Source organism: Candoia aspera, chromosome 1, assembly GCF_035149785.1.
Source record: "Candoia aspera isolate rCanAsp1 chromosome 1, rCanAsp1.hap2, whole genome shotgun sequence".
NCBI classification, from domain to species: domain Eukaryota; kingdom Metazoa; phylum Chordata; class Lepidosauria; order Squamata; family Boidae; genus Candoia; species Candoia aspera.
The window spans coordinates 297,333,510-297,349,247 of record NC_086153.1 but is presented as its reverse complement, the minus strand read 5'-3'; the positions used below and the strand labels follow the sequence as shown (position 1 = coordinate 297,349,247).

Below are 15,738 nucleotides of genomic sequence, written 5' to 3'. Positions count from 1 at the left end.
ACATTCAGCAGGGGAAACCTGTTCAACACAGCAGTTCAGTACTATGCAGCGCATTTTCTCCATTTATAACATCTGTATGTTAGGAACATTTCACTTGCCAGGATTGATGGTTATTCAAAGAATAAGAATCCTGTGAGGAAAAGAGGGGGGTGATTTTCTGCAAATCACTTATGAACTCTCCCTCCTACTTATTCTTTAGTAGCATTACTCATCTCTCAGGAATTTTCAGACTTCTCCATTGTAGGTCCTACAATACAATTCAAAAGACGAAGTGTCCATGGCATTACATCCAGGAACTAGCAGAATGTACTGTGAGAAACAATTATCTAAGGCAGAATGAAGAACCTGCATCTCTCCAGCTTCCAGCGTCCCTCACCTTCGATGATACTACCTGGGAGTGCAGAACATCTCTGGTGGAGGAAGGGTGCACAAATTCCCGACCATGATCTAACTAGTTAATGTTCTAATGCAGTTTAACTAGAGGAAGTGTTGTATTATAGTGGTGGCTTGGAAGAAAAACTGAATTATTCCCATGCACAAGTCTAACAGATAGCAATTCTGATAAGCATACTTATTGTTTTAGTTATCTTCTTAGAGATTTTCCAAATTTGGGCATGTCATATCATGCCAGCTGGCAACCTCAGACATGCTGGTGCAAAAAGGATAATGTGTTATTTAAGGACAGAGAGCTCACCTCTGCCTGGCATTTCACTCCAGCTTCTATTGTCAATGTTATGCTGCCCTAGATGTGATTAGGGAACAGTCATGTGTTTAAATCTGGATCCAATCATACATTGTGGGAGGGAGGTGGTTCTTCTCACCAACCTTTTCCTATACCAGGTTTATAGGAAATTGCAAGAGACAGATTTTATAAACATACAGTAGCTCCACCCGCTGGCACTAAAAATCTCTTCCTCTTCTCCCATATTGAAATCTGTTGGCATACCAGAAATGGGGAAGTTTCCACCTCATTTGATTCACAATAATGCAAAATGGGAACATAGCATTCTTCTACCTGTCAAGCACACAACTAGCCAAATATAGGCCTAGAAAAACAGAGACAAGTGAGGCTTGTTGCTTCAACCAAATTAGCATGGCAAGTCTTTCTTAGAGGCAACGGATTTGGACAAAAGCAGTAACTGCACCAGAAGCAATACTCTGTATCATTCAGGAAATATAGGCCTTTGGTTCTGCAGCTGGCAATACATTGAGATTTGCAGTGATCTTGAATGTGTATCAGAAGATGCTCAGCATTCCATATGTCTTCCCCCCTTCACTAATGGTTTATAGAAAGGATCACAGCTTTTATGGACATTGTACTGTTCAAATCAAAATAGTCCTTTCTTTCTTTTTGCTGCCATGAGAAGATTGCTGAAGCTAGAGAAATATTTCCATATGACCAAAACAATTTTTTTAAAAAAAGCAAAATATTGGGGAGAGGGGGGAAAAGTATATGGAACACTGAGGCTTAAGATGATTTACCAGAAGACACAGAAAGAGCCAGGCAATGGTAGTCTGTCAACCTGGAGCAGAAGAATAGAGGTAACATATTGAACATGCTGCTAAGCAGCTGGCGTATAGGATAGAAATAACACTATCTCTTCAGAACATCTCTATTTGTTCTGTGTCCACCATCCTAACAGCATGGCCAGTGATGTCAAGACTTGAAAAGGCCCATCATCCATCTGCCTGACTGGTTCTGATCCAAGTTATACCAGGTCTTTGCCCCAAACTGTCTTATAGCAGGATTGGTATAGCAGCTCAGGACAATTTAGACTTTGGATTATGATGCTTTCTTCCAGCGTTCTGAAGATTCAACACTTCTGTCCATCTGTCTTTGGTCTGGCAGGACGGAATCAATGATAGTGAGTTTGGGTGTCCAGCATGGGCCCGGTTCTGTATTTGCCTTCTGTGCTTTCCAGTTCTGTTTCAAAACTTGGCAGGCCACTCTCCTCTATATTCTCTGCTTGCTCCAGGCGGCTGCCCATCGTGCCGTAAGACTGATGGGCTGGGGAAGCTGCTGGCGTAAGACTTAGTTCTGGCTCTTGAAGCACGGTAGCCACAAACATCTGCAACGCAAAAGCAAGGAGGTTAAATTCTGGGGTTTTTTGCTTGCATCTCTTGCTAACAAGGTAGGTCACTCCTTTAATACAGACTCCCCCACCTTTCCAAGTTTGACAACCATATGGAAGCAACTATTGCTTGTGAAGCATCTCTGGAACATCAAAAACATTTGGGGCACATGCCTTGGCAGGAATCTGTATAAAAACACCTATGCATTGTCATCAAGGGTGTGAGACCTATGACAAATGATGAATATACTTACATTTGAATTGGGTGTGGAAGAGATGCTACTTGTTTCTGTATCATTGAAAGCTCCCTCAGACTGCTCCGACATCTGCTTGCAGATGGAGAAGAATGTAAGTAGGATGAAAGACAGAAAACCAAGGATGATTGCTCTGACTGGAAGTCCCCCCCCCAAATCTAAACGATCTTAGATATAAAATTGAAAGTGATCAAATAATGAAATTCAGTCTCAGAATGCTTGATTAATCCAGTATTATTTTATCTGTACAGCAAAGTATTCCCAGATGATTTTGCTAATTCCTGTTTTTCCCTCCCTTATTGAGTAAATCAATAAATTGCAGACTACTGCTCTAAAACAAGCTATGATTCATTCATTCATTTGATCTGCACGTCACATTAAGCAACAGACTAAGCAACAGTGGACCTAGCCAACAGAACGTAAATTCTACAGGATCATTTGTATAACAACTCATAGTAGTTATCAGCTATTATCAACCAGGTGGGGGAGGTAGCCCAAAACAGCATAGTAACAGACTACTATGTTGGGAATGGATGACTAAAAGATGATTGGGACGACCTTCAGTTATGGAGGTCACAGGGGCCACAAATAGTAAAAAACATTACAAATTGCTCTGCTGAAATTCAGTCATTTTTTCACTGAATTTGGCCAGCACATCTCGGGTGTTGGGGGCTACGTGTAGCCAATGGGTCATCCATCCAATATAAACTAGCACAGAGTTTATATATTGCATTAATCCACAGTATGGTTTATTTTGTTTGGGATTAGTATGCTATGTGAGTTCAGCTATTGTGGTTTAATCAAGTAACCGTGGTTAAATATGTGTGAACTCACCCAGATTCAAATTCAAATTTCTATTTATCCATGATGCTTACTGGTTTTAATGATAAACTGCCTCACAAAATTAGTTGTGAGGAAGAAATGGGGGCTGGACTATCATCTGGCTTGTTTTCCAATCCTCTGACAGACAAAGCAGATAAACAAAATGAAGAAGAAAGTGCATCTTATCAACTTTTGGGGGGAAAGTAGCTATTTTCAGAACACCAAACTGACTTGAAAATTAAAGAGAAAGGAAAATGTGTGTGATTTAATCTATGCTTTATGAAGTATGAAAAAAATAATTATAGAAGACTAATACTGCCAAAAAGGGAGTGATGGAAGGTAGAGTTAACAATCAAGAAATCCCCCACAGGGACAGTAATGCGTATCTATCTACACATATAGACAAGTCTGATACTTTATATTGTAATCACTGCTTTTCATAATTAACTGGAATTCCACTAAGCTTCTGAGGAGTTTGGGAGCCATGAAGATGCAAGAAAAACACTAATTGTTTGAACTTTGACTATTTCACTTAGTACATCAAAAACTGCTTCTCAGAATGGAAACAGTAGGAGTTCTGGAACTGTAGGTCCTTTTCTGTACTCTTTAAAGATTTTATCATCAGTGTGTTATTTGGCTTATTCAGGGCATACATCTGCTAGTATTGGGTTTCTAACTTTTTAGGAAAAGATGGGGCATTCTTCCCAGAGATGCAGTAGAGGACAAAGGGGGGAAAAAAAGGCAGGCGGGGAGGGAAATGGTCGTAATGTTTTGTGTTAGCTGTGCGTTATTACATCCAGAAACTAAAATTAGAACCATGTCTCCGTGCTTTGCCTCTCTGGTGGCAACTTGTCAGAAACAAATTGTAAGACACAGCACAAATGATTTGGTGTCATGTCAGCTGATTTCCACGTGTGCAATCAAAGTATCCCTTGCTTTTCTCCTCCTTTCATGCCTTGCCAAATTAGCTCCAGAGAGTTCCTCAATGTCTGGAGTAGATTTGGAGACTGTGTCGAGGAAAAAAAAAAGCCTGATCCATGAAGATGTCCCATTGGATGTAATCCAAGAAATGAGTGCATTGTTACCTGATAACTGGAAGGTTTCCTTGGATGAAACTTCTTCAGGCACAGACCAAAGAAGGAAAAGGGAATGCAGGAGAGAAGAACCACGCAGGTGAAGATGGTAATGGGACGAACAGAGCCTATAGCATTGATGAAGAGGGAAGCAGATTGGCACACTGTATCTGTTCTCACTGCCTTCTCTGCCCGCAGTTCATGGTAGACTTGCAGCTGGGAGCTCAGAGGCTTTTTGGGTTAGGCAGAAAGCTCATCACATCTACACGAGGGCTCTCTACATGCTATGGATTACTGCTTCTAAAGTTAACCTTCAAGGAAGGATTGTTAACTCCCTTATTCTGTTCTCACCCACCAACAAATTCATGTACCACTTTAAATTTGCCTTTCATATGCCCAGGTATGACTATTACATATTGTTAGAACTGGTGCTTCCTTCTGCACCATGGTACCAAACCTGTAAGTTGCTCAGCAAAATGAGCTGCAAAAGCTGAGGTCAGTTGTGCTCTGTCTTCCCCACTTCCTAATAAACTATCTGAAATGCAGACTTGATACCTCACTCAAAACCACATCTTTATGCTGTGGAGTTACCAGGAGTCTCCATATCTAAATATTTACAGGTAGTCCTCATTTAGCGACAATTGGGACCAGCAACTCACTTGTTAAGTGAAGCAGTTGCTAAGTGAAACCACAACTGTGCTTATGATCCACTTCAACTTTCCCTTGCTTGACAGACCTGTGAAGGTTGTAAATGTGAGGATTGGTCATAAAGTTACTTTTTCATCACTGTTGTAACTGCGAATAGTTGCTAAATGAGGCAGTCACTAAACAAGGACTACCTGTACATTAGAAGTAAAGTAGTGGAAATACAAGCCAGTATGCTCTTGAGAATCTTCACCTTTTTCCCAATACTTACACTGGCTTCCCTTTTGCCTTCTCTGCTGTGTTTGAACTTGGGAGACTAAAAATATGAAGTAGATGCCTCCCAGTTCCTTGCACAAACTCTGCTAAGTTTCAATGCTATGAGCCCTCAAGCCGCACCCAAGACAATGGGATGCTTAAGCTTTGGACCACCTCAGATGCTTCTGACCGTGCTCTCCTTTTTTGTGCTTCAAAGAGTTGGTCTTGGTCCAGAAATGAATCATTTGCAGTGTTCTGAGTAAAGGCAGAAAACTCAGGCTTATGCTAAGGCCATGAAGGTTGTATGTGACAATCAGGAGTTTAGTTCAGATCTACTGTGAAACTATGCCTCAGGGGGAGCACATGCACATTTGAGGACATTTTAGTGTTCTGATGCTGATAAAAACCTTTTCCAGGAAATGCCTTCCTGGCCTTCACATGTCCCTCTCTCCCAGATTCAGGGGGCCTACATCTAAGCTGGGAAAGCAGTGACTTATAGGCTTGTGTAATGGGAGGAAGTAGGGAAGCACATTGAGACTTGCAAGATTGATGTTAGCCCTCTAAGGTAGATCAGACTAGGATGCCAGAGTTATGAATGCTATACTACTTTATTATAAGGTTATAGTAACAGAATCTTGCAAATTTGAATGTGCTTCCCCGCTCCCTCCCTTTATCTTCATGAGAACTAGAGAGGGTCATGTCTAAGACGCTGACTCAAATTACATTTCTGCCCCAGGCTCAGATTTCTTTTATCTGACCATTGCCTTGGCTGTGGCTCTTTCTCCTGTTCCTCACAGTTAATTCCTACTGCCCATTACAGCTTGTCATGAAGAACACAAGAAATGAATGATGCAGCTCTGCTCCAAACTATGCATATGAATTCCCTTTAACCTCAAGTGCTATATAATTATCAGTGCCTTAATTCATTTTGGGATCAGTTGTACCAAGTGCAGTTCCCTGTAACAGTAGGAGAACATCTTTTTCAGCACCAAGTCCACAGAGACTAATCAGTTTTTGGCATATGTATAAGCATGCATTTGGCATGACCACCTTATCTTTTCACCATGCATGAAATGATAGCTGGTGAACTTGCCATCCTAATTTTAAAGAATTCATATAGAAAAACTGAGTTTCTTCTCTCAGAAGTACAATAAATATAACTCTGGATACAGAGTCACATGAAGCCCAAGAGCTTAGTTGTTATAGTCCTGCCTAAATAACAGAGAACAAACCCTTGGCTCAAGAGGCTTTCCCATCTTGCTTTTCTCCAAATGAATTGACCAATTCCCATAATTCTCCAACCAGCTTAGCTAGAATTGAAGTCCCATAAATCGGAAGGCACAAGGCTGGAGACAGCTGATGTAGGCTACTAACTCAAGTAGAGTTCAAGGAAGGCTCAATGAAGCTTCACTTACCTAGACGGAGAATGGAGAAGAAGAGCAGCCAAAACATGCAGAGAATGGGTGCTGTCACCACCTGATTTACAGCTGCCGAATGGATGCGTTGGTTCAGCCTGGTAGGAACGTAGACGTAGTAAATATTGTAGCGGTCAACCATGTGCTTCAGTAGCATGTACAGCAAACCTGTGTGAAAACAGATGGAAGAATTGGGGCATGGAGAATGGCCACTCAGAAGAGCAGCAATAACTGAGAGGATGACAAGGAGATCAGCCCAGAAATATTTTACAGGAAAGAATATGCTGGGAGGGACCACAGTTCAGCAGTAGAATAGCATCTGTTGTCATGCAGCAGATTTATTCACTAGTACTGACATTTGAAAGATTATCAAGGAGTTGCGCCAGAAAAAACTCATGAGGAAATGATGCCAGTAGTTGTATTATACCCTATCAGTACAACATCATCATCAACATCAACATCACCACCATTATCATCCTGCATTTATGTTCTATAGCTCTTCCCTTGCATAAGAATTCATTCCCTTGGATCACCTATCATATCAATAGTCAGAGCCAGCCTAGAGAATACGATAAATGTGTGGTTACATTTTTGCACTTTTGTTCATTTCCTACTAGGGCCTTTGTTTTAGATTAATATCAAAGGAGGAAGGATTTACCTATTTTTCCCTATACCGCTTTCTTGGCAAAAATAAACAATCCTTTTCCCCCAGGCCCATAAAAACTGTTATTTACCACAGGAGACAAATAACTACTATTATCTGGGGCAAATAGCAGTTCTGGAGTAGAATAGATTTTAAGAGGAGTGGCACAGAGAGAAAGGGTAACAGAAAGTCTGTTCCAATCAGATCTCCTGTGGCTTAAAAAAGAAGGTATAAAAGAGACTTAATCCTCATTGAACAGTTATCCTGAATACTATACATATTTTACTACAGTATATCTCTAAGATTCTTTAGGCTGCTTTGTAGGTTTCAGAACCCTCTCAAGCTGCCTTATAGGATAAAACATATTAGACTTTTATAAATAAATTCTAATAATTCACAGGGCCTGGAATAGTATGTATGTATGTGTGTGTGCACACACACATGTAAAGCTGTAAGACACTGGACATTGCCCATATTCCTTGGTTTTGTCTACCAAGAAATATGGGCAATTCCCCAATGTTCTGCCCTCAGAAATAGTAGAATTCAACTTCTGGAATTCCTTTGACTATTCTGGCTAGAAATTATCACAACTGAACTCCAACAGAAGTGAAAAGATGGTGGACGATGACTGGAAGCTGCTCATTCACTTTCAGACAGGAGCTTTTCCTAACCCAAACAGAAGATCCAGGAATTGAATCCAGGACCAAAGCATTCATTTAATCACCAAGGTACAACCTTTCTTCCAGAGTTATGGTTGTGACCTTGAATATATAAAAACATCTCAGATGATCTTAGTGTTAAATATAGAAAGCGATGCATTATTTGCTTAGTGGACTGAAATCCAGCAATATAGTTGCTGTTAGTAACATGTTCTAAAACTATTGCAGTATGCTGCAATCCCACTTTTTGCCCCAAATAATTCTTATTAGGAGAAATTACAGTTACTCAGCTATCCTTTCTATATTCTTTTGTATATAGTTTCACAAGGCTACAGTCTATCAGAAATGAACAGAGTAATGTACATTTCCCTGCTTTCCTATTTTATAAATCAACAGGTCTCTATCTCAAAACCTGTTTGATTCCATTTACAGAAGTCCATTAAGAGAGATGACCCAGAAGGCAGACAACAGCCATCACATGGTTTGTATTTCTTTGTTTATTGCTGCGATGTTTCCTTAAATTGCAATCAGCTAGGGTCCAGCCCTATAAAGATGTTACTGACAACAGCAGCAATTTTGGAGGAATTGCGTATCTACTTACCAAAGGGGACAATAATGGGGCAGGTGATGCTATAGGTCATCACCACAGCAAATATGCAGCAAGTCCAGGCATATTCCAATCCAAACTGGAATTCATAGGCTTGATTCTGGAGGAAAACACAGTAGCACACCTCACCTTTAATTTTATTATGAATGGAGTTAAATGAATGGTGACTGGATGGGACAGCAGACAAACCAGCCCTGTGCACAGCTAACAGTACTTCATTTTCTTTATGCAGAGCTAACCCTTTTTTTTTCAGATGACAACCTGTCACACAACTTAAACAAATATATATTTGGTTTTTAGTGATTTCACAAGATTTCAGTAATTTTACTAAACATTTTAAATTATTTAACTTTAGGGGATCCAGAAATACTATCCAGGAGGTGGGGAGGGATTTCTGGGCATTGATGGGCACATATTACCAACTCCTGATTTAAGCTGCTATTAAGCCATTTCAAAATTATGACTGTAAGTAGTTTGTAATTAGCAACAATTAAGCCTAACTTCTGCACTGAACAAATCATGATTCCACACCTCCCCTAGCCAGACTTGCTTGAAAAGTAGTTCCTGTCAGCTGTATCATAATTTCATTACTGCATTGACACCTAAACCTAAGCTAGGATGTTTCTATTCATGGTTTGTGGTATCATGTTACAAAAATCTAGTTGCAATAATGCTAATCCATGATGGGAGAGGTCATATGCATCATGCTAAATAAACAAGGCACATTATGACTTAGCATCCTGTTTGAATGAGGATTTTTCCCATGATTAAACACCATCTGTTCTCAAACAGCATTTCATGTGGTTCTCGCTTCACAAGAAACTCCCATTCTCTGGCTTGGGGAAATTTCCTAGAGATTTATGGCACTGCTTTAGGAGTACTGCTAGACATGATCTGTTAATTCAGAATCCTAGTCATTCAGGAGGTTTCTTAGCCTTCTAATCCTACAAGCAACAGTTCAAATGCCTGAAATAAAAAATCAGCAAACCCGCTTGATGTGGAGCCGCTCGGGTTCAGACTTGGCAAAGCAGAGCCGTGTGGCGTAGACAATGAGTCCAGGGATGCGCAATAGCTCCATGGCTGTCCCAGTCAGGCTGGAAGTGACAACGTAGTTGACAAAGAAAGCACCATTATCAGGGAGAAAAACACACCTGCATTAAAAAAAAATCCAGGAAAGGGTGAATGAGAGGGGGGGAGAGAGTGTGTAATATATCAGAACTATGCCCTGAGAACTAAGGCCATATGCAGTCATAATGGCCCACTTGCCTTCATGTGTTATGGGCAAACAAGAGACAACCATCCTACAAATTAAAATTGTTGAACCATGTCACAAAAAACACACAATGTTCAGCAATACTTACTGAAATTTTAGCTCTGCTCGATCCACAAAATGAGTGTCAAATAGCCAGCGAAAGAAGAGATCCAAACTGGGAAGGGGGAACAGAGAAGAACAGCAGGGATCATAAGCCTACTACTTTTTAACGAACACCCAAGACCATACATGAGCTCTGCTTGTTCAGTAACAATGGCCATGTTTCAGTTTATGCAGCTTGAGGATGGGAACATGTTCTCTGGAGAGGTGGGGCCAATCTGATTTAACCCTTGTCCATTTTGATTAGCAAGAGCAGGCAGTGAGGGTGTGGTCAAGTGGGTGGCAGCAATTAATATTTCAGTGCAGGAAAATGCAGTTCCTACAAATTTGAAAGAACAGGTGGGAAGACTTAGGGATTAGTGGGTTGTGGAGATGGTGTGGAGGTAGTGAGCAGCCTTTGTTCCCATTTCAAAAAATTGGAGGCAGGACTACCATGTATAACACAGCAAACATGTCCCCTCTGAAAATAATGGAATCAGGCTCCAGTGACTGAAGATGCTGATCAGGAAATTATGATTATGCTGTGATGATGATGATACCATATCAATTTCGCAGCAGGTCAGCTGCTCTGCGTATATTCAGCGGCTTTGGGTAGGTGAAATATTAATATGGGACCTTCATACTTCCTTGTTCACAGCTTTTGAGAAGTTGGTAATTTTTTTGTTTTTCGGAAAGCATTTAGTGCATCCTTTTAGCTGTCTACTTCAATAATCTATTAACTGCTGGAGCATTATTGTTTTTGTTGCTGTTCCCATATTTAAAAGTGTTTGTGTTACTTTTCTCCAAGCATTGGTTGAGCATAATTACTGCACAGCATTTTTAATATAGGACCATGACTGTAATGGCAGGAGTCAGACATACTATTTAAATATTGTAGGAGGAGAGCCATGTTAGTCTATGGTATCCAAAAATCAGAGGGAGTCTGATAGCACCTTTTCAGACTACACATTTTCTTAAAAGGCATAAGCTTTCATGAGCTGCAACTCACTTCAGCAGGTGTTACTACTTAAAATAACATCAATGACTAATTTGAAAACTTGAACAAATCCCATTGAATATCTACATGAAATATTATCTTCTTATGAGACATTGCTAAGTATTTTATTTTTATTTATTTTTCAAATTTCTATCACCGCCCATCTCTCCTGAAAAGGGGACTCTGGGCAGTTTACATTTAACTTGTGTATTAACAAAACCATAGTGAGACGTTTTGCCTGTCTGCATTCCCAGCCATGGATGTGAACAATCCATGGTAACTGAGCTATGAAGGGCTGATGTAAACATTGTGAGGAATGGAACTGCAGGATGGACAATTAGCACAGAGATAACTCTACATCTTTTATAGGCAAATACAACTGGACCAGTTTTGTTTCCATTACGCCAGCTTTCTGATATCACACTATATTACAGTGTAAATAACGTGTCCATAACAAGAAATAAATCCTTGTCTGAAAGTACCCTTAAACTACTGCCCAGCTTTAATATAATAATAATATAATTTGATATGGGCAGCATATCAAAGAGGAGAGGAGATGAATTACAGTATGAGGGCCCTGCAGCCATGGCCAACCAACACATTACACTTAAAGCATCACACTCAGTTTGGGGTTTTAAAAAAACCCAATCCTGTTGTACTATCATAAGCTATTCATAAGGAAATCCTGATGTGCATGGACAATTTGCAGCTTTGCTCTGTACCTGGTCAATCCAAGTGAAGGCAAGATGATAACCATAAATACCAGAAAGAAATAACACTTGTGCATTGTGATCTGATTTTCACTGGACCTAAGAAAAAAACAAAAGTGCATTTATTTGGGAAGTGGGGAGAGAGCAGCAATGAAAAGAAATCAGACAAATATGGGAGAGAATTCTGCAGGAGAGAATTTAAAATTTTGTATCAATAAAATGTTCCAAAATGCTTTCACTAGAAAGTTGATGATAATATACATAATTAACCCCATGTGCCCATATTTCTTTGCAGAGTTAATTTTGGTTAAACAATTTTATTTTATTTTTATTTTTTTTCCAGAAAAAGGGGGGCAGGGTTTTTTTTGGCCAGAAGGGAAGACAGTGACATGGAAAGAAAGTAAGCCTGTCAATGCCTGAATAATGAAAGACTTATCCAGAATGTTTCCAAATACAGGTGCAATGAAAATGTGACAAAAAAACAAAACGAAACAATAAATACCTGGATCGTCTGGGTCCCCTGAACATTTATCAGTTGTTTTTTCTTTTTACTCATTGCCTTGGCAAACTAGATTCCTACAGAAACTCTGAAAATGTAGCAAAGCGATAAAAGAAAATTGGAATTACCTTGTCCAGTGTGACTCAAAGAAAGCTGAGTAGTACACAATGAAAGGCAGAAACACAGAAAAAGCCCAGAGCAGCAGTGTGGGGAAGAACTGGGTCACAACAGGGTTCTGGAAGGTGAGAGAGAAAGGGAGTAAGCTGAGCACTTCCTCAAAACAGGAGCTTTTTCTCCATACAACTTCCAAGAAACAGAACTGAAGTTCTTTCTTTTGCTTGGTAGCTCACCCTAGACTGCTTTTCTTCCTCCCCCCGTTTCAGTGCTGGGGATTAGAACTAGCGAGGTTTGATTTGCTCAAACATTTTGAACCGGAAAATGTTCTGATGAAATTAGGCTACTTGTCACAGACCCTAATGTGCTTAGAGAAGAATATCTGTTTGCATGGGAAAATTTTCTGATTAAGAACATCTGCCTTGAACATATACATTTGCTATGGATTGCATGAAAAAAAAATCATATTCTGAATATATACACTTGCCTAATGCAGTATTTGCAATTGATATCTGCTTCTTATTAAAGAACTTACAAAATGAGGTTCCTTTCCAAAGAAAAACTAACCATTGGAAAATTCCAGTGTTCTGTTTTAAAACATTTTTTAGCCTTCATTACTGTGCATAACTGTGACACAGTAAAGGCAAATTCAGAGGCAAAGGGTGAGAATTAGATTTGTGCCGAGTGGTTTCTGCCACAGCTCTTTTTCTTTCTACACAGGAAAGAATGACTTACACCATTCCAACAGCCCACCAGTGTTAAGGCATTTTGCTAATCCAAACTGAAGCAGCCGCATCAAGCAGGGAGTTTCTAAATTGGGGTGAATAATCTTTCTGGCTCTAATGGCCAAAACAGCTGCTCAGATGGAGAGGTAGGGTGCGCCTATGTGTACACACACACATTCACACTGCACACACACTTCTGCAGGGGTGTGGTTGGGGGAGAGGGAGAAGGCAATTTTTCTTCCTTTCCAGCAGTCTTGAGCAGAGCTGCAGGGAGGGAAATGTCATGAGATCTTTCTCCATTCCAGCCATCCTGCTTGTAGATCACCAGTATCCTGCTCTGAGATGGACTGCTGGGTGGGGGGCAGAATCCTAGTCTCTGAGAAGGTAGTCAGGAGGAAAAGGGAAGTCATGTGGTTTTTCCTTCCTCCCAGTGAACTCACTGGCAATTGCCATTTTCCTGCCATTTTCGAGCAACACTGGAACTGGCAACACCAATCTGTTCCTCACCTGGCAACTGATCAGGATGTTCAGCTGATCCTGGGAAAAGGAGCTCTATAGACAACCTGTTATGCACCTAAGGGTTCCTTGGTTCCTCATTTGCAGATCAGATTATTTCTAATTTTATACATTTTTGACCTTGTGCAATGCCTTATCTGTCCTGTATGCTGCTGGTGAACTCTCAGACAATGCTATCCACCCAGGCAGCATTTCATTATCCAGAAATCTGGCTAGAGCTATCATTGTCTGCCCAGTGTGTAGGCAAGTACAATTATCTGGAGCAGGAAGTGAGAATAAGCATGGAATGGAAAGACCCAAAAGGCTGGGAGTGAGACATTATCCTCCCTGAAATAAGGCTTCAGGGTCAATAAGGTACAACGTAACAGAAGAACTAAGCTATGCACCTTGAGGGTCTCCACAGGTCGCGTAACGTTGAACATGTCCATGGTGTTCACAATTATGGCAGGCGTAGTAAGGAAGAAGAGGAGGATGAAGAGGCAGATGTTGAGCAGGATAAATCGCACCCACCACAAAGCACCACCAACAGATAAATTCTCCCTGTGAGAAAGAAAGCAGGGGTTGGAGGTTGCGTGCCACAGAGGCAAGGAAGCTGTGTCCAATACCAATATGTTAGGGCTGGTCTCAAGACAAGGCTTCCCCCAGTTGTCCTTTTGTATTTAGATTATAACACAGCTAAAAACTACAAACTTTGCACAGGAAAATTTATCTTTCACAAAACATTGGGACTAGATGACTTCTGCTGAACTTTGCACTTACTGATTCTCTTTTTAAACTAGCCTGAGGGCAAAATTTGTTTATATAATTCCTTTACTGTGCAATGCCCACCAATGGAACAATTTGTGGACATTAACAATACAACGAAGTAACAATCAAAACCAAATTAAAATCCACACAAAAATTATGACCATCATAATGTTGTCTAAAATCTAAAATTACTTTATCAGAACTATACATGGAAAAAAAAGCAGTAACAACTGAAACGGCAGAGCAAATGTATGAAGGCAATGGGCTCCAGGGAAGGTGGAGATCGAGAAAGTCATAGTTGGATAGAACTAATGAAATCTCCAAAAAGAGACATAAGAAGTTTAAATAACAACAACAATAAAAGTATGAACTGGTATATGGATGTGGTAGAAAGTAGGATGGTTTCCAAGTATGAAAAGGTATAGTAAATTGTGTTGGTGTAAACCAGATTTCGTTAGGCTTCCTTTTCTTTTCCTATATCTCTTATATTCCATTTCTTTTGCTTACTGATTATCTCGTTCTGCACTTTACATAATATTCCTTACTCTGAAAAGGGAATAACATGAAGGGTGCATATGTATTTATGAGGACTCCAACTTTTTGGAAAAAAAAATAGCAGGCTATGTATCGTTCCGAATTTTTCCCATCACGAAACTCTGCATTTTTAACAAAGCCAATAGTTTGTGGATGGTGATATTATTTTAGTCATGTTGTTTCTTTCATTTTGTATTTCAGCCATAACCTTTTCTGGGGCAGGATGCCTTCCTTAGAGCCATTCATGCTTTGGTCATTTCCCATTTGGACTACTGCAATGTGCTCCACATGGGGCTACCCTTGAAGACTACTCATAAGCCTCAATTGATTCTGAATGCAGCAGCTCAGACCATGGTGGATGCCAGTGACTTTACCCATTTAACAGCACTGCTTTGAGAGCTGCACCAGTAATCAGTCAGTTTCTGGGTGCAATTCAAGGTGCGGCTTGTTACCCATAAAGCCCTTTGTCACTCAGGAACTGGGTATCTTTGGGCCTATTCTGTTTCTGCTCATTTGTTAAGAAAAGGAAAAGGTTCTTCTCCAGGGCCCTGCAGTGACAGCAGCGAAAGGTGTTCTCAGTACCTACCCTCCTTTCCTCTAAAACAGTTCTTCCAGAGATCAGAATGATCAACCCTGTCCTGGCCAAGTTTTCAGAAATCTATAAATACCTGGCTTTTTAAGCATGTCTTTGGGATTTGATGTATTTTGATCATCCTTTTAGGGAAATATATACATGTGATTTGCTGTCATTAATGCCTGGAGTATTTGGAGTTTATATTTTATATACTTGTTTTTAATAGGATTACTGTATTGGGTGTGCACACTGCTCAGTCTATTATAAACCCAATGAATGAATACTTTTCTGCTGTTCCACTAATATTATTTAGAAGTGTCCTGGGGATTGTGGTCCCTGTAGTTGCTGCATTACTAATTCCTGGGCTAAACACTAGATTCACCAGTATTTACAAGAACTACACAACATTTCTTCAATATTTCTTTTGTACTTGGTGTCACTCCTAGGCATGCTTTCTCCAACGTATTTCTCCTGAAATGTGCTGGATTTTAAATCCACCCTCCCCCACAAACCATCATGGCTACTA

The 15,738-nt window shown here is 40.2% G+C and overlaps 1 protein-coding gene across 3 annotated transcripts in view; it reads right to left on the bottom strand.

Annotated features, from left to right (window-relative positions):
- Positions 1–1,078: 1,078 nt before the first annotated feature.
- The window catches only part of TMEM63C (transmembrane protein 63C), a 73,140-nt gene continuing 58,480 nt past the window's right edge, over positions 1,079–15,738 (bottom strand). For all 3 annotated transcript variants that reach the window (XM_063290155.1, XM_063290156.1, XM_063290157.1), the window contains 10 exons: positions 13,744–13,897; positions 12,131–12,237; positions 11,516–11,602; positions 9,807–9,872; positions 9,434–9,596; positions 8,440–8,545; positions 6,537–6,704; positions 4,234–4,349; positions 2,327–2,398; positions 1,079–2,069 (listed from right to left, as the gene is read on the bottom strand). In XM_063290155.1, coding sequence (XP_063146225.1) covers positions 1,857–2,069; positions 2,327–2,398; positions 4,234–4,349; positions 6,537–6,704; positions 8,440–8,545; positions 9,434–9,596; positions 9,807–9,872; positions 11,516–11,602; positions 12,131–12,237; positions 13,744–13,897 — 1,252 coding nt within the window. In that variant the 3' untranslated portion in view covers positions 1,079–1,856. The remainder of the gene's footprint in view (positions 2,070–2,326; positions 2,399–4,233; positions 4,350–6,536; positions 6,705–8,439; positions 8,546–9,433; positions 9,597–9,806; positions 9,873–11,515; positions 11,603–12,130; positions 12,238–13,743; positions 13,898–15,738) is intronic.